Genomic DNA, 19,586 nt, shown 5'->3' with positions numbered 1-19,586 from the left:
ACCGCCCCAACTCCCACTGCGGAAGCATCGACCTCCAGAATGAAGGGCCTGGTGGAGTCGGGACGCCGGAGGCATAAATCCTTAGTGAATTCTTGCTTGAGTTGAAGAAAAGCCTGTACAGCCGCAGCAGGCCATTTATGTGTCGGGGCTCCCTTTTTGGTAAGCAGCGTGAGGGGAGCAATCAACGAAGAAAAGTTGGGAATAAACTGCCTGTAATAATTGGAAAAGCCCAAGAACCGTTGTAAGGCTTTCAAGCCCACAGGTTGAGGCCAAGTCAGAATGGCCTTCAGTTTATCGGGATCCATGGATAGTCCTTTATCGGAAATAATATATCCCAGAAATGATAACTTGGATACATGAAAAACACATTTCTCCAACTTAGCGAACAAGTTGTTTTCACGAAGACGTTGAAGCACCTGTCGAACATGAAGTAAATGTTGGGGCAAGGTATCCGAAAAAATGAGAATGTCATCTAAGTAAACAATGACATGCGAGTACAACATATCCCGAAAAATGTCATTGATCATATCCTGGAAAACGGCAGGAGCATTACATAAGCCAAACGGCATAACCCTGTATTCGTAGTGGCCGTCATGGGTGTTAAACGCCGTCTTCCATTCATCCCCTTCCCGGATCCTTACCAGGTTGTAAGCTCCGCGTAAGTCCAGTTTAGAAAAGATTTGGGCTCCTTTAATGCGATCGAACAATTCAGAAATAAGCGGGATGGGGTACTTATTCTTCCTCGTGATACTATTGAGACCTCGGTAGTCGATGCAGGGTCGTAACGACCCATCCTTCTTCTTGACAAAAAAGAACCCTGCTCCAGCAGGAGATGTAGACGGTCGAATAAACCCATTCGCTAAATTCTCCTTGATGTATTGCCGTAACGCCTCGGATTCAGGCTCTGACAACGCATAAATCCTCCCCCTGGGTGGAATCGTGTCCGGAAGAAGATCTATAGTACAATCATACGGTCTGTGGGGTGGCAGGGTTTCAGCACGCTGTTTACTGAAAACATCCTGGAAGTCTTGATAGGGAACCGGAATACTAGGAGAGAGTTGAGTAGACTGGATGGAGGTCCTGTGGATAGACGTTAAACAGTTCTGAAAGCAAAAAGGACTCCAAGAGGTGAGTTGCAATGAAGCCCAGTCCAACCGGGGTTGATGAATCCGTAACCAGGGTAGACCTAAAATGATTTGATTGACCGAAGATGGAAGCACATAGAGCTGGATGAGTTCTTGGTGCAAAACTCCAGTGGTAAGCAAGATGGGTTCGGTGACGTAGCAGATTCGCATACCTACAGAATGTCCGGACACTGAAGTAACAGAGAGGGAAATGTCTAGAGGTTTGACCGGAATCTGGTATGACTTAACCAGTTGCTCCTGAATAAAATTACCGGCAGCGCCTGAATCAATGAAAGCCTGGGCCGAATGTACTTGCTCCTTAAATGAAATGGTAACAGGAAGGAGTAGTTGTGGAGAGGAACCAGTGGGACCCAGGGAGGCCTCTCCTACCCGTCCTAGGTCCGAGAGTTTCCCGCCTTGTTGGGACATTTATTGACGAAATGACCGGCGCCCGCACAATATAAACAGAGATTCTTGGTTCTCCTTCTGTGACGTTCCTCCGGCGTTAGACGAACCCTATCAATCTGCATGGGTTCATCAGTACCACTCGAAGCTTCTGCAGCAGATTGAACCGAAAGAGGCTGCTGAATAGTGGGGGCTAGGCGAAAGATCCTTCGGGAAGCAGCTCGCTCACGTGTTCTTTCCTGGAAACGTAAATCTAAGCGGATAGCCAGTCGAATTAATCCCTCCAGAGTTTCAGGAGGATCTCTGCCAGCAAGTTCATCCTTAATGTTCTCTGCTAGACCTTGTCGAAAAATTGCCAACAAACTATCCTCTCCCCAAGCAAGTTCAGAGGCTAATGTCCGGAACTGGATGGCGTATTCACCCACGGATCGGGATCCCTGCCTAATGTGAAGTAATTCAGTAGCTGCTGAATTAGAACGTCCAGGTTCGTCAAAAATAAGGCGAAATTCTTTTAAGAATCGGTCCAGGTTAGAGAGAAGGGGATCATCCCTCTCCCAAAGAGGAGAAGCCCAAGCCAGGGCGGGTCCCTCCAACAAGGAAAGAATAAAGGTAGTCCTGGTCTTGTCATTGGGAAAGGAAGTGGGCTGTAACGAGAAGTGCATTCGACACTGATTAATGAATCCTCTACACAGTGTGGCAGTTCCATTAAATCGAGGCGGAGGAGGAATCCGAATAGGTGTAGGACTTGCGGCAGAACTGGTTATGGGAATAGCCGGGGTATGGGCTAACGCATCCATTCGGGCAACCAAACGATCCAAGACCCCTGTGACTTGGTCCAGAACCCCTTGCTGCTGTTGAATTCGATTGGCCATCCCGGGAATTGCCTGGAGTGCGGCCAAGTCGACTGGTTCCATGGCTTCGGCCAACTGTAACGTTCGTTAAGTGGAACCTGGGTCGACACCGCTTACCTTGAGTCTGGGAAGCACCGGAACGGAAAGTCCTCCTCTCCTGGATGTAGAAGAGACACCCCTGAGACAGTGATCAGTAGAATCCAAAACGACAGTCCAGGTCGGGACCGGCGGCAAAAGAATCCAATGCCGTGGTCCGGGTCAAGGCAGGCAGCAAACAGGATAATCCAGGGAAGGAGTCCAGATCAGGGCAGGCAGCAAACAGAAATAATCCACTGGGTCAGTCCGGGTTCAGGCAGGCAGCAAACAGAAATCCAGAGAGGCAGGCCGAGGTCTGGGCAGGCAGCAGGCAGAATAATCAAAGTTCAGTCCGGGTCCAGGCAGGCAGCAAACAGAAATCCAGAGGGGCAGACCAAGGTCAGGGCAGGCAGCAAACAGAAATAATCCACTGGGTCAGTCCGGGTTCAAGCAGGCAGCAAACAGAAATCATCCACTGGGTCAGTCCGGGTTCAGGCAGGCAGCAAACAGAAATCCAGAGAGGCAGGCCGAGGTCTGGGCAGGCAGCAGGCAGAATAATCAAAGTTCAGTCCGGGTCCAGGCAGGCAGCAAACAGAAATCCAGAGGGGCAGACCAAGGTCAGGGCAGGCAGCAAACAGAAATAATCCACTGGGTCAGTCCGGGTTCAAGCAGGCAGCAAACAGAAATCCAGAGAGGCAGGCCGAGGTCTGGGCAGGCAGCAGGCAGAATAATCAAAGTTCAGTCCGGGTCTAGAGCTGAGCGACAGGCAGGGAAGCAAACAAAACACTCACCAAGCGCACTGTGGCCGAAGCGAGGAGCTCAGCAGGAAGCTCCGTTTAAATGTCAATCCTTTCCCGCGCAAACCGCGGCTGGTCGGCGTCTGACGTCAGGGGGCGTGTCCACGGCGCGCTTTAGCGCGAGATTTGCCCGCGGCGGCGGTCCTGAGCACGGAAGTCCTCGGGGAACGTCGGGGCCGTGCAGGAGGAAGTTGCGCCGCCGGCGCCACGGGAACAACGGGGACAGAAGCAGAACCCCGCCGACCCCGGAGGACAGCCCCGCCGGCATGGGAAGCGGTAACAAATGTAAGCTACCTTGACGGCATCGGACGGGAACTGCCCCGGTAATAAGGTGAAACGGATGAAGCATTGGTTCAAAAACGCCCTGCACGATCTGGCATCCCCGGAATAACGTGTAGGCGCTGGAAGCTGAGTCTGAGCGGGAATTTGAACTGCCGGTGGAGGCAGAGGTTGTGCCACCGATGGAGGATTGGCGTCCAAGCGGCTGGCTAAACGATCCACCGTAGCAGCCAAGACTTCTAGGCATTGCTGTTGCTGCTGGATTCTTTGAGCCATGCCAGGGATGGCCTGCACAGGAGAGGAGTCCGCCGAGTCCATGGCCTTTGCAAACTGTTATGTTGTGAAGAAAGTCAATAGTGGACCCTTGGGCCGGCTGATATGGACGACGTCCACAGTTGGTAATGAGCCGGGAGGCGGAGCTTAGCTGGAGCTGAAGGATGACGTCTTCACCCTGGAAACCCGAGACCCCCCCAGGAGGGGCCCGTAGGGGTCCGAGTCGCTGGGACTTAGGAGAATCGTGAAGAAATCCGAGGATCGTAGCTGGCTGAGGGTAAGGAGAATCGTGAAGAAGTCCGAGGATTGTGGCTGGCTGAAGGCAAGGAGAATCGTGAAGAAGTCCGAGGATCGTGGCTGGCTGAAGGCAAGGAGAATCGTGAAGAAGTCCGAGGGTCGTGGCTGGCTGAAGGCAAGGAGAATCGTGAAGAAGTCCAAGGGTCGTGGCTGGCTGAAGACAAGGAGAATCGTGAAGTCGGAGCTGGAGTCAAGGCGCAGCAGGAATGAGCTGGAACCTGAGCTGGAAGCAAGGCACGGCTGGAACAAGCAGGAACCAGAGCTGGAAGCAAGGCACGGCTGGAACAAGCAGGAACAAGGCAACTAACCACTCAAAGAGCGACCACGTTGCAAAGGCAAGGTAAGGCAGTCAGACGCTGGTTTAAATAGCCAGCCAGCGTCTGACGTCAGGAACGGGGCGTTTCAGCACTTCCGGGTGCTGGACCTTTAAGAGCCCCCTCCTCGCGCGCGCGTGCCCGCCCAGGCAGTGGGAGGAGTCAGGCTCGGCCTTCGGCGGCGTCTCCACGTGGAGGGAGACGCTGCCATGCGGCCCTGCAGGCCCCAGATGCGGCGGATCGCGGCAGCCCCGGGGGAGCCGGCAGAAAGGTAAGGACCCGGTCGCTAGCCTGGCGACCGGGACCGCAACACCCAGATTCCATCAGCTCTGGCACCCATGCACACAATGGAGGAGCGGCTTGCCGCGTAAGACACCAGTGTCCTAACTACCGGATGCAAATTTCAGATGTAGTCAAGAAAGACATGATGACCTCTTTTGTGGGAATTCATTTATTTATTCAAGTTTATTCCAATGCTGTTCAGTACACACAATATTACATGTAATGCTGTATTGATGACTCAATGGTGTATTATACCTGCATATGTATGTATACTGTTTCACTGTTTACATATGGTTAATAAACATTACATTAAAAAAAAAAGAAAGGGAAAGTATTTCTAGTAATAGTACAGAGGTAGAGGAGGGGGATAGGATAAATGAGGGAGGGGAGGTAGGAGAGGAGTGTAGAAAGGGAGAGTATTTCTTAGTAATTGCAATAAGGGAGAGGAGGTAGGAGAGGAGTGTAGAAAGGGAGAGTATTTCTTAGTAATTGCAGTAAGGGAGAGGAGGGGATGGGGATAAATGAGGGAGGGGAGGTAGGAGAGGAGAGTAACAGGATAGAAAGGGAAAGTATTTCTTAGTAATTGTAGTGAGGAGGGGGATGGGGATAAATGAGGGAGGGGAGGTAGGAGAGGAGAGTAACAGGATAGAAAGGGAAAGTATTTCTTAGTAATTGCAGTGAGGGAGAGGAGGGGATGGGGATAAATGAGGGAGGAGAGTATTTCTTAGTAATTGCAGTGAGGGAGAGGAGGGGATGGGGATAAATGAGGGAGGGGAGTATTTCTTAGTGATTGCAGTGAGGGAGAGGAGGGGATGGGGATAAATGAGGGAGGGGAGTATTTCTTAGTAATTGCAGTGAGGGAGAGGAGGGGATGGGGATAAATGAGGGAGGAGAGTATTTCTTAGTGATTGCAGTGAGGGAGAGGAGGGGATGGGGATAAATGAGGGAGGGGAGTATTTCTTAGTAATTCTAGTGAGGAGGAGGAAATGAAGAGATGAGTTTGTGATGCGGATGGAGAAGGACAGACAGACCCTCTCCTGACAGATGAATTTGGTGCGTGAGCTTTTCAGACCCCAGAGGTCCTTTCTTCAGGGGGTGCACGGAGTCTCGGGAGACCCTGACCCCTGTAGGATTGCTGTGGGGCGGAAAGGCCGAGATCTGCATTCAGGACCTGCTTAGTTCCTGTGGGAGCCCTGCTGTGTAATTGTACAGTTTCTGAGGAGGATACGGAGAATCTGCTCTATTCCCTGGTTTATGTTCCTCTCCCAGGCCTTCACTGCCCTCTCAGTAAAGAAATATTTCCTGCTGTTTCCTCTCAGCCTCCCTCCTTCCTACTCTGTGCCGGGAGACTTTTCCTATAGAAACTGCCCCTTCCCATTTGTATCTCAGATCAGTCCAAATAAGTGGGGTTTATGCATCCCTACAGGCAGATGGAGGCAGAGTCTCTAGCAGATGGTAGAGGTGCGAACCTGCAGTCTGGAATTTAAAAAAAAAAAGGAAACAAAAGAAAGGAATTAATAAGGAGATGGTCCAAAGAAACAAAGCGGGAACCGGTCCAATATTGCAATAGCAACCAAGAAAAAAGAACCGGTAAACACCAAGGATTCTTAATTCTTTATTCAGCACTAAGCATCAGAGAAGCCCGACTCAGGCCGAGTTTCGCTCAAAAGAGCTGCTTCAGGGGCTGTAGCACAAGATGCCAAGATAGCCTGCAGCCAGCAGATCAGCTTCACTGTTTGTGCAACACTTAAAGCACTTTAATGGAAGTTCTGAGAACAGCCAGAAAATTTCAGGACAGGCAACGCCGCGGCGAATACTTGAGCACCCAAACAGGAATGAGTCACGCGGCCAACCAATACAAGCAGGGGAAAAACGCCGCAGCGATCAGTACAATGCTCAACCGCTTCCGGTTGAACGTTGTACTGATCGCTGCGGTGTTTTTCCCCTGCTTATATTGATTGGCCTCTTCCGAGCTTTCCAATAATGTTCTTCAAGAGTTGTGATTGTTAAGACTCCTAGTGAGACGCGTGAGTCATTCCCGTTTGGGTGCTCGAGTATTTGCCGCGGCGTTGCCTGTCCTGAAATTCTCTGGCTGTTCACAGAATTTCCATTAAAGTGCTTTAAGTGATGCACAAACAGTGAAGCTGATCTGCTGGCTGCAGGCTATCTTGGTATCTTGTGCTATAGCCCCTGAAGCAGCTCTTTTGAGTGAAACTCGGCCTGAGTCGGGCTTCTCTGATGCTTAGTGCTGAATAAAGAATTAAGAATCCTTGGTGTTTACCGGTTCTTTTTTCTTGATTAATAAGGAGACTTCAGCTCCCCGAGGTGTTAGGTTCCCTCGTGGGCCATCCCTCGGGTAGAGCAGGGCGAGCGAGGGGTTGGAGATCCCTGTTCTGGCTCAGTCCTTGTTGTTGGGGAGGGGGCGGTGAAAGCCAGAGGTCCTGGTTCCCTGGTACCCTCAGCGCTCAGCCTCCTCTGGAAGCAGGGAAGTATTTTAGTTTCTTCCCTTCCTTGGCCTGGGTTTCTGTGTCTTTAAAGCAACAGGAAGAAGATGCAGGAGGCGCAGCAAGAGCAAGGCTGAGGCAGTTTGAGCGGCTGCATTACTTTCTCTGCCGGGAGGCAGTTAAAAGGGCAGGGGAGCCGAATTCTTTCCTCCTTTTTTCGGATATGGAAGTTTTTTTGGCGGATTTTGTCCTCTGCTCCATAAGGCCTATTTGGCCAGGAAGGGAGCAGGGACCAAGAGGCCTTTACCCAGGATGTCCTGGGTGGCTAAGAAGCCTAGGCATGCAGAGTCCAGAGGGATCCTGCGGTCTTTAGGTCTCTATAGGTCTGCCGTGAAAGAAGACTCGTCAGATGAGATGGATAATCCAGATCAGATACAGGGAGGGCCGGTGGATCTGGACAGGGACCCTGTTAGCTCGTTGGTGGATCTGATGCTGGATCCAGACCAAGATCCTGTTACTGCATTGTGGGATACAATGCAGGACCTGGATGAGGTTCCGATTGTGGACGGTGACGATCCTCGGGTGGTCCACCTGTTCTGTATGGATGAGTTGGGCCCACTGATTCCCCAGGTGCGTAGGAGCTGGGGATTAAGATCACTCAGGAAGATTCTGATAATGAGGGGGTAAACTTGGTCCTGGAGGGATTACAGGCGCCCCCTAAGGCTTTTCCATTGCCTACGAAGATGAAGAAGTTGATGGATCAGGAGTGGAAATCTCCTGAAGCGGGCTTAAAGGTAGGCAGGGTTATGGCTAAGTTATATCCCTTGCTGGAACAGACGGAATTGTGGAAGATTCCCAAGGTGGTTTTCTGCGGTTACCAAGAGGGCGACCATCCCAGTGGCGGTGCGGATATCCAGGATCGGAAACTGAAAATCCTACTTAAGAGGCTGTTTGAGGCATCAGCTCTGAACCTTCGTGAGGTGGACTGTGGAAGTCTGATGCAGAGAGCCTGCTTGTGCTGGGTGCAGAAGGCGCATGATAAGCGGTCCAGGACGACAGTAGAGGCTGCTCAGGCTGCTCGCTTGGAAGCTGGAGTGGCCAATGTGGCGGATGCCCTTTATGACATGATCCGGACTTCTGCCAGGAGTATGGTCTTGGCGGTTGCAGCGAGGAGACTCCTATGGCTACGAAATTGGTCGACGGATGTGTGGTCTAAAGCCAAGCTGTCTAACCTCCCCTTCAGGTGCAAGCTACTGTTTGGGGAGGATCTGGAGCAGCTCATGAAGCAGTTGAGGGAATCGAAAGGTAATAAGTTGCCTGAGGACAGGAAACCCCCCAAGAAGTCTTTTTCTCCGCAAGCTCAGTTCCGAGTTGCGAGGAGGTTTCGTGCTACCAGGAGCCCTGGGCCGGCAGCGCAAAAACAGAGTTTGCACAAACAGCAGTCCTTTTGAGCCCAACACAGACCTCCAAGGGACAGTCGCCCCCAAGGGGGAAGTGGAAATAAGATTGGTCAATGAAGGCAGGCTGCTCCGCTCCTCTCCCGAGGCTACTGGAGGGAGGCTGTTCCTCTTTTACGAGGAGTGGACCAAGATCACTTTGGACCAGTGTGTCCTGGAGGTGGTGAGAGACGGCTACACCTTAGATTTTTTTTGTTCGCTCAGGGACGCCTTTGTAATCTCCTGCTGTGTTTCCTGGGGCAAGCGAGAGGCGGTGCGAGAGACTCCATTACAGCTCCCATATACCATTGTTCCAGTGCCCCCTCTGGAGAGGAGCTAGGGTCGATACTCCATGTACTTCGTGGTGCCAAAAAGAAGGGGCCTTTTCTGTATATTCTCGATCTGCAGAAGGTCAGTGCTGCTTTTCGGTTGCCACAGTTTCGGATGGAGGCAGTGTGCATCATTGGGCTTGACGGAGTGGAAATTGTGTAGGTGGACTTCCTCAGCAGACAGCTTCTGGATCCTGGGGAGTGGGTGTTGTCAGGGGAGGCCTTCGCCTTGATTCAGGCCAGGTGGGGCAGACCAGTGGTAGACCTCATGGCACTCAGGGAAATGCGAAGTCAGATCGATTTTTCAGTCACAAAAGGGAGGTAGGATAGGAGGGCATAGACGCTCTTGTTCAACCTTGGCCGATACATCTGTTGCTGTATGTGTTTCCACCGTGGCCTCTCGAAGGTCGAGTGCTGCAGTGCATTGAGTTTCATCCAGACCAGGTGATTTTGGTGGCATCTGAGTGGCCGCGCCGGCCGTGGTTTATGGACTTTCTTCATCTTGCGGTGGACAGTCCCGTTTACTTGACCCATCTGTCAGGGTTGTTGTGGCAGGGACCAGTATTTTCAGACTGGGAGGATCGCTTTTGTCTAGCGGCTTGGCTTTTGAGAGGCAGCATCTCAGCTTGAAGAGTTATTCGGAGCCTGTGATGGTGACTTTGCTTCAGGCAAGGAGGCCTTCCATATCGTTGGTTTATGTCCAAGTGTGGAGAGTGCTTGAATCCTGGTGTTTGCACAACAAGGTGCAGCCTTTGAAGATGGACATTCCGCAGATTCTGGTCTTTTTGCAAAGCGGCTTGGCTAAGGGTTTGGCCTATAATTCCCTTCGGGTTCAGGTAGCAGCCTTAGGATCCCTTCGAGATAGGATTCAGGGAAGACCATTGACGTCTTATCCAGATCTGGTTCATTTCCTCAAGGGGGCAAAACATCTGCGACCTCCGGTTCGGAGGATTTGTGCAGCATGGAATTTGAATGTGGTTCTTCGGGTGCTGTGTCATCCTCCCTTTGAACCGGTTAGGAGGGCTTCTTTAAAGGACTTCACCCTGAAGGCTGTTTTCCTGGTGGCTATCTGTTCAGCTAGAAGGATTTCTGAGCTGCAAGCTTTGTCGTGTCCTGCGTTTTTCAGAGGATGGGGTTTGATTGCATATGGTTCCTTCCTTTTTGCCTTAGGTGGTTTCCTCTTTTCATCTTAACCAGACGGTCGAGCTACCGGCCTTTCACAATTTGTCTGCGGATGCTCCTATGTCGCACTTGTTGGAAGTGCGACAAATTCTTTTGTGAAATCTTAAGGTGACAAATGCCTTTTGGAGGTCTGATGATTAAGAATCCTTGGTGTTCACTGGTTCTTTTTTCTTCGTTGCTACTGCAATATTGGACCGGTTTCCAATTTGTTTCTTTTGATGATCTGTTTGTCCTGTTCAGTGGAGCAAACAAGGGAAATAAGGCTTCCAAGGGCACCATTGCACGATGGTTAAAAGAGATGATAGCTTTGGCTTACATCTGTAAGAGCCGGTCTGTGCCGGAGGGTTTGAGAGCGGAGTCCACTAGGGCGGAGTCTCAACTGCTTTCTCCACAGGAGATCTGTTGAGCGGCGATGTGGTCTTCCCTCCTCACTTATACCAAACATTACCGCTTGGATGAGTGGGCGCTGGAGGATGTTTCTTTTGGGAAAGTATGTTGAGTGTGGGTTTTTCAAGTTCACGCCCAGAATAGAGGGGCTTGGGTACATCCCACATATCTGGACTTATCTGGGGTATAAACAGGAAAGGAAAATTGGTTCTTACCTGCTCATTTTCGTTCCTGAAGTGACACAGATCAGTCCAGAGATCCTCCCCCTTCAATCGAAAGACTTCCTGGCTTCTGGATGTTGCTGAGCTGGTATACAAGATATTCAGAGTATTGAGAAGTGCACATAGTTTGGTATGAGCATTGTGTTAGGTTAAGGGGGCTCCAACCTTTAAGTTTCTGTTCACCTAAGGTTTATTGGGGTTTGTTAAGGTAGACATCTTGGCTTGGGTACAGGTCAATACCGAAGGACTGTAAGTGGCACTCACGGTTATGTTGCAGAGCCTCAAAGCTTTGTTCCCTGCCTCCATCTGCTGGTAGGGATGCATAAACCCACTTGTCTGGACTGATCTGTGGTACTTCAGGAACGAAGATTAGCAGGTAAGAACCAATTTTCCTATTCTGGTGCAGCCCTCCAGGTATTTGAATGTCTCTATCAATGCATCTTTCCCTTCCGTACAATCCTTCTCCAGAAAATATCACTGAGTGACTGTGAGAAACCTAATGCAGTGCTCTTACCCCAGGAACAGGCTCCCCGACCATCACCCCTGAGATTATCTTCCGCATTGAACGAGGGGAAGAGCCGTACATCAGGGAGGAGCCGGGGACAGAGGAAGGAGGAGCTGGGAAAAGCAGCTGCTCAGGTGAGTGCAGGAATAAGAGGGAGCGGGGTAAAACTGCTGAGCTGAGGAGTGGAAGGAGCAGCTGGGAAGTGAGGAGACCCCTCACAAGCTCCTCTGCAGATCTCTTTACTCTCTCACAGGGTTTCTGTGGCAGGCACTGCTTGTGTCTGTGTTATTTTCTCACAGTCACATCCTGTGATGCTGTACCAGCGGTCCTTGACTTACTAAGGGGGCCGAGGTCAGAGCAGTCTGGACTCCTGACCTTTTCTGTACAGGATAATTGTATTATTTACAGCACAAGGGAAAACAGGCAGGGAAAGATCTGCTTAGCTTAGCTTTAGATCAAAAGGTGCAGCAATCACAAATAGACAGTCTCCACGTAGGAGCTGCTTGTTCCTCTTCCCACTTGTTTTCCTAATTCGTCATGGATCGGTAAAGCCGACAAAAGATTGCATTTTCCCCAAATTTTTGGGGAAAATCATTTTTTCGGGTTAGCGCACGCTAACTCAAAAACGATTCACCACAAAAAAAAAAAATACCGAACCGCGGGACATACAAAATTTCCGTCGGTTTTACAAAAACGAAGCCCGATACGATTACCGGTACGATACACATCTCTACTGATTACCCTTTTCCCACTGAGAAAATTGACCATTTAATCCTTCTCTCTGTTTTCTGTCTTTTAACCAGTTAGTAATCTACTAACTGACATCGCCTCCTATCCCATGACTTTTTAGTTTTCTTAGAAGCCTCTCATGAGGGACTTTGTCAAACGCCTTCTGTAAATCCAAATACACTACATCTACCGGTTTACCTTCATCCATGTTTATTTTATTTATTTATTTAAAATAATACAAATCATATCATATTGGTTCACATGGAAAATCATATCATATTGGTTCACATGGAATTATTAACCCCTTCAAAAAAAGGAAGCAGATTTGATTACTGTGTTCCATTAAACCATGTCGTTCTTTATCCTCTGTGATTTTGATCTTTAGAATAGTTTCCACTATTTGTCCCGGCCCTAAAGTCAATCTTACTGGTCTATAGTTTCCCAGATTGCCCCTGGATCCCTTTTTTTTTTTGTATATGAAATTGTATTGATCACATTAAACAGTCAACATGTCAAAATAGTACAATGGGACCAATACCGTTTTCCAACAAACAGTCCCCCAAACGCCCTTCCCCACCCCTCCCCCTCCCCACCTCTTCTCCATAACCACTCTAATACAGAATAATCCAAACATGTCCCATATTGCAAATCACCTAAGAGAAAGAACATGAACTAGAACAGTCTTGGATATCAAGTCCACCTAGGGGTATAGATGACAAACAGTCCCAGGGAAGTATTGGGTCCAGAGAATCAAAGCCAACCGGGCTCCAAGCCAGTGTCACTCTATATAGATTGTTTTTGAATCCATTGAAGGAAAGGTTCCCAGATGCGTTGAAATTTAGCGAGCTTGTCCCTGCGCAACGCAGTAAGGTGCTCCATACGATGACATGTGTGTAGTCTATGAATCGCCACTGAGAGAGAAGGTAAAGCAGGCTGTTTCCAGGCTTTGGCAATTTCACAGCGGGCTGCAATGAACACCTGAGAGATAAAGACTTGCCGAAATTTGTCCACATTCTCGCAAGGCAAGTTTAGCAGGACCTGGAGAGGTTCCAAGGGGGATGTCCATGTCCAGCACAGCCCGCAGCTATTCACCGACTGCATTCCAGAAGACAGTTACAATGGGGCAGGACCACCAGATATGGAGATAGGAGCCCATCTGGCCACACCTTCTCCAGCACTTGGCAGAACGTTGTGGGAACATAACATGGAGCCGAGCTGGAGTCAGATGCCATCTATACAAGAGTTTATAACAGTGTTCTTGTATTGCCGCAGAGATAGAACTTTTGGCTGTGTTATGGAAAACAACATCCCAATCATCCTCTGAAACACTAACTCCCAGCTCAGTCTCCCAAGCTTTGATGTGAGGGAAAGCAAGGGGAGGCTGTGCATTTAATAACCCATACAATTTAGAAATTACACCTCTTAGTTTGTCAGCATTATCACAAAAGGTCTCAAACAAGGATTTAGTGACATGTACCAGCTGTGCATCCCGAATCATTTGTAGGACGTGCCGGACCTGAGCTACACCCAGAAAGTCCCCCATTCCCCCTTGAAATCTGTGCAGAAACTCCTTTGCAGGTAAAATATCCCCATCTGTCCAAAGATGACTGATAGTTACCACACCCTGCCGTTGCCACTTATGAAATACTGGGGACCTAAGGCCCTTCTGAAAATCAGTGTTATGGAACAAATGAGACAGCTGAAAATATGTATGGGGTCCGACAAGCTGGTTGCGCCACTGAGACCACACAGTAAGAGTGGTCCGTAATGCCTCGGGCATGTAATCAAGAGGCCGGTATGTGTGTTTGGGCTGCCAAAACAAAGCTTGAATAGGCATGACAGCTAACATGGCTTGTTCTACCCGGACCCAGTGCTTAATATCACGTTGTTGATAAGTGGCAATAATAGCTCTCAGTTGAGCTGCCCCATGATACCATGCCAAATTGGGGACTCCCCTCCCCCCACTTTTACGGGGGAGATAAAGGACAGCACGTGACACCCGGGGCGGTCTCCTCTTCCATATATATCCAAAGAGTTTCCTTTGCCAGGTTGCAAGAACTATTTTAGGCACTAATATGGGGAGAGTAGAAAACAGATATAGTAACCTAGGAAGCACATTCATTTTCAGGATTGCAATACGTCCCATCCAAGAGAAAGCTTCCCTGCCCCAGCGGTGTAGGTCCCCTTCAATTTTCTGCCAAAGTTTGGTATAATTATGGCGAAATAAATCAGATGTGCGTGCTCCAACATGAACCCCCAAATATTTAAGAAAATGTGTTGCCCAACGGAAAGGAAACACCGCCTTTATGCGCTCAACTTCCAAGGGGTGCAGATTAAGGTTCAAGAGCTCCGATTTATCATGGTTGACCCTGAAACCCGCCACTCTCTGAAAAGCTTCCAGTTCTCCCTTCACAGCTGTGAGAGAATCAAAGGGTTGCGTCAGTGTAAAGAGGACATCATCCGCAAAAAGCGACATTTTACAATGAATACCTGGAAACTCAACCCCCACCACCTGAGGGGAAGCACGGACCTTCGCGGCCAGGGGCTCCAAGAATAGGGCAAAGAGCATAGGAGACAGGGGACATCCCTGCCTGGTACTCCTCTGAATAGGGAAGCAAGGGCCATATCCACCATTCACCTTTACCCTAGCCTGTGGGGAGTCATATAGGGCCTGCACCCAGCGCTGAAAATAAGAACCGAAGCCCATTTTTTGCAGAACTTTAAATAAGAAGGGCCAGTGTACCAGATCAAAGGCTTTTTCAGCATCAATGGCCAGGAGGACTGCTGGTATTTGTTTAGCCTGTACCCAGTCAATCAAATCAATGACTTTACGAATATTATCACTGGCCATTCGATCTGGTATAAAGCCCACCTGGTCATTGTAAATTAAATCGGGTAATAGGGTCTTCAATCGTTCCGCTAAGACCCGGGCCAAGATCTTAAGATCAAGGTTGATCAGAGAGATCGGGCGGTAAGAGCCGCATAGCTCCGGATCCCTCCCCGGCTTTGCGATGACCGTGATACCTGCTACATTAGAATGGTGAGCTAGCCGCGCCTCGCCCCGTAGAGAGTTAAACATATCTGCGAGGGGCTTGGCCAAGATGTGCGTCAATTTTTTATAGTAACTCCCTGAAAGGCCATCAAGGCCTGGTGCCTTGCCCACCTTCAACAGTTTAATAGCATATTGGACCTCAGCCTCAGTAATGGGACCCTCAAGCCGCTCTTGTTGGACAGGCGTCAGGGTCGGCAAAACAACCGGAGCTAAATAACAATCGATATCTGCAGCGGTTATAGCAGAATCCTTGGCATAAAGAGCCGCATAGAACTCCGTGAAGCAGTGACGAATATCGTCAGAGGTCGTGACTATCTCACCCGTAGAATCTTTAATTTTAGCTATATTGTTTTGGGCAAGGACCACCTTTAGACGCCTTGCCAGCAGGCGACCCGCCTTGTCCCCTTCCTCGTAAAACTGCTGTTTGGTAATATTTAAAGCCAAATTAGTCGTGGCGAGATCTAACAACTGAAGTTCCGATCTAGCTTTTTCGAGCTGAGTATAAATTTTTGGGCTTTGCCTGACTTGATGTTGCCTAGATAATTGGGCGATAGAATCATGCAAGAGTGCTCTTCGTTCCCCCTTCACCTTTTTACAATAGGTCGCCTGCGAAATAAGCAAACCACGAGCCACTGCCTTAGAGCATTCCCATAATAATGGGGGCGCACACTCTGGATTGGCATTATGTTGAAAATAAGCTAGCAGTTCTTGCCCCAATTTCATTAGAAAGTTCTTATCTGCCAATAAGGTTTCATTTAACCTCCAAAATCTTTGTCCTGACAGGGCTTTGGATAATGTAATTACCATAGTTACTGGGCCATGGTCCGTCCATGTTATGGGATCAATGTCCCCCCTAATCACTCGATTTTGTATCCTAGAGTCCACAAGAAAAAAATCAATCCGCGAGTAGGATTGATGAGCATGTGAATAGAATGTATAAGCTCTGGTAGTTGAAAACCTCTGGCGCCATATATCTTTAAGATCCCACCGTGCCATGAGTGAGTGTAATGCGGATCTCGCTCCCCGTGAAGGAAGTGTAGACTGCCCAGAGTTATCCAAGGCGGGATTAAGCGTGACATTAAAGTCCCCACCTAATATCAATGGGCCTTCCGCATGCAGAAGCAAGATATTATCAAGGTTGCGAAAGAAGGCGCTCTGTCCCGTATTAGGGGCATATACAGTGACCAAAGTTAACACCTCATCTCCTATACGGAGTTTCACTAACACATATCTTCCTTGAGGATCGGGTATAAAAGTAAGAACCTCATGTGTGAGATCTTTGGCTAATAGGATTCCCACTCCCGCAAACTTAGAATCTTTAGTGCTAGCCGCTAAGTACTTATGTGGGAAGTGTCGCAAGCGCAGTAAGTGTTCATAATGCTTACGTAGATGGGTCTCCTGAATAAACCCAACCGTAGCATTATGGGTCCCCAACTCTCTCTCCAGTAGAGCTTGTTTATGATGATGATTAAGACCCTTGACATTGATGGAGACAAACCTCAACATCCCCGCCATGATCTATAGGGTAAAGTGACCCCTAAGAAACTATACACTCCCACATGTTTAATCCAAGAACTGTTCATGTAAACAAGATATGGTAACCAAACATTAAGAGAAGAAACACCCCCCCATTCCCCCCCTCCCCTCCCACCTCCCCCCCACCATCCATCACAAAAGATGGTGAAAACCATGAACAGGAGGGCCTCTAAACCGGGCGTTAACAACCGCCATCAATACCCTCCCCCCCAGATTACATACAAGACAAGAAAATACCATAAACTGAGAACATTGCAATACAAACACACATGCTCTCGCAAGTAAACCCTGAGGCCTTAAGGTGTATAGAGATACATATAGATGCCTCTGGAAAAAGGTGACCTCCAGCGTTCCCTAAGTGGTATATTGCACAAGGACTGAAACTGGAAACACAGGCAAGTCAACCTTGATCCGATAAGGCTGCTCGTGAGTCTTCTGAGTGTCGACGAAGGCGTTTACCACCTTTGCCCACTCTGTGCCATCGAGGTTGGTCAACCAGTTTGCGGGAGGCAGCCTTGGGCTGAGTGGTGGCAATGTGGAGGCGAAAGCCTGCTTTCTCCAAGGCTGCCACGGCTGCGTGTAGGGTTTTAATCCTGTGCGTTGTCCCTTTCACTTCAAATTGTAGGCCGAACGGGAAAGTCCATTTGTATTTGATATTTTCCTGGCGCAGAAAAGCGGTGACTTCCCTCAGCTTGAATCTCCGCCGTAACGTGGTGGAAGCTAAGTCCTGGAAAATGGAGATAGGGTGTCCTTCCCACATCCAATTATTCTGTTTCCTGGCCGCCTCCATGATCGCAGTTTTCTGGACAAAGCTGTGGAAGCACAACACCAGGTCCCTGGGCTTTGCTTCAGACCTGGGACCCAGTGCCCTGTGTGCCCTTTCCAGCCTTATAACCGGCTAAACCGAGGTGGCAGGATTAGGTATATTACCCTCATTAAGAATAAACTTGCATATGAGCCTGGCTACCTCCACGGCGTTAGTGTAGGCTGTCGTTTCAGGGACACCCCGGATCCTTAAATTACAGCGCCTAGATCGATTTTCAAGGTCCTCAAGTTTATCTTGAAGGGAGGACAGCTCTTCACTCATAGCTCCCTACTGCTCATTTAAGGTATTTATGGCTGCCGCATGTCCCTCGGTCCGGACGTCAACCTCATCTACACGCCGTCCTAGTGCTGCTAAGTCCTCCCGGAGGTCGGAGATGGAAGCCAGAAGATCCTGCTTATAACTCTTAAGATCCGACCGAAATTCTATAAACCAGCCCCGAATCTCATCGCGCAGCTGGGTGATACTCGCCGGGACCTCGAGTTCCGCGACTGCCGTGCTTCCCGGGGCTGCGTCAGACTCGACTGCGGCACTCTCCAGTGCGGCCTGCTCCGGCCTATCCTCGTGTACCTCCGACATTTCAGGCGGTAATTTAGAGAAAGAAAACTGCTTTAGGTCGGTGGTTCTCCGCTTTCCTGCCATCGTAAAGAGCACCCGCTCGAATTAAGCAAGCTCCCCTGATGTTTTCTGCGAGGTAAAAGCTTGTTTAAATGCACATTTAGAATCTGGGAGGGAGAGCTCAAAATTAAGCGGCCATCACCGTCTCCGGCAGAACAGCGCCCCCTGGATCCCTTTTTAAATATTGGGGTTACATTGGCCACTCTCCAGTCTTCAGGTACAATGGATGATTTTAATGATAGGTTACAAATTTTGCTGACCTACCCTCGGAAAGAGGAGATAGGGGGTCGACTGTCCCTCTTCTACCAACGTTGGGTCGAGATCACTTCAGAAAAATGGGTACTAGAGGTCATACGAGAAGGATATGCGGTGGAATTTCGCAGCACTCCTCAGGACAAATTCATGTTATCTCCTTGCCACTCCCAGCACAAGAAGCAGGCAGTGGAGACTACCCTGTTAAGGCTCCTTAGGATAAGGGCTATAATCCCACTACCTGTGCCCCAGGAAAATATGGGGCATTATTCCATCTATTTCATTGTACCCAAGAAGGAATGTTCCTTTTGCCCCATCCTGGACCTCAAGAGCGTCATCCGACATCAACGAGTGATTCATTTCTGCATGGAAACCTTACGCTTCGTGATAATGGCCATACAATCGGGAAAGTTCTTAACCTCCCTGGACCCATCTGAGGCTTACTTACATATTCCAATCTGGCAAGAATATCAACATTTCCTATGCTTTGCAGTACTGGGTCACCATTATCAGTTCTGGCCACCACCCCAGAACATTTTCCAAGATCATGGTGGCTGTGGCGGAAACATTGAGACTGGTTGATCCGGGCAAAGTCCGTGGAAGAGAGTCTCAGAGTGACCAACAGGGTGACTGTTGCGTCCGTCGGTCTCAGATGGCTTCGACCTCTGTGCCTCACCTTTCTTTCTTCTCTCTCCTCAAGCCTTGGGAAGATGGCTGCTGCCGCGTCTTCATGCTGCTCTCTCCGGTGTCCCCGGATCAGCAACGGTGTTCGCCATGATTTTCCTGAGGGCCTCCTAGGGTGCACGCGCGCACGCCACCCACGCCTATAACCACGTCATGGCGGGAACCTCAGGGGCGTCCCCTCTAAGTGATGTCAGCATGTCCTGGTATTTAGCCTGCCCTTCATTTGCTAACAAACTGAGTTAGCAAGGATTGGACTGCCTCCGGTCTAAGCTGCTCTGCCGCTTCCTATCTGCCCCAGGAAGCTCTCTCTGCCCTTCGGGGTAATTCTTCTCTAACCTGGGTACCCACTCCTCAGGTGCCCTTCTGCTCTATTTCAGGTACCTATCTTGGGAAACCAGGTACTCGCTCCTTGAGGGCCTACTCTCCCTAATCTGGTGCCTGCCACTGATCTACTTCTGCCTGTCAGGACTTCCAACTATAGCTTCTGCTTCAGTGAGTACTAACCTTTTCAGTCTGTCTCACCTTCAGCTGCAACGCTCCGTGTCTATATCCGGAACCTGTCCCTGCTACACCGCGCTGCCTATCACCTACTTGAGTGTGAGACTGGTCTCCTCTGCTGAGGACCCCTAGACTACTTCTGCTGGGTTACCTTTACTGCTGTCCGTCCCCCAGACAGTACCACCAAAGCTGT

General features: G+C 49.5%; 1 protein-coding gene across 1 annotated transcript in view; it reads left to right on the top strand.

The window, feature by feature from the left end:
• Positions 1-19,586, top strand: part of LOC115083625 (oocyte zinc finger protein XlCOF6-like) — a 65,785-nt gene that overhangs the window by 33,009 nt on the left and 13,190 nt on the right. Inside the window, exon 3 of the mRNA XM_029587545.1 lies at positions 11,216-11,335. Coding sequence (XP_029443405.1) covers positions 11,216-11,335 — 120 coding nt within the window. The remainder of the gene's footprint in view (positions 1-11,215; positions 11,336-19,586) is intronic.

This window comes from Rhinatrema bivittatum, chromosome 2, assembly GCF_901001135.1.
Source record: "Rhinatrema bivittatum chromosome 2, aRhiBiv1.1, whole genome shotgun sequence".
Taxonomy (NCBI): Eukaryota; Metazoa; Chordata; class Amphibia; order Gymnophiona; family Rhinatrematidae; genus Rhinatrema; species Rhinatrema bivittatum.
This window is presented reverse-complemented; position numbering and strand designations above follow the sequence as displayed.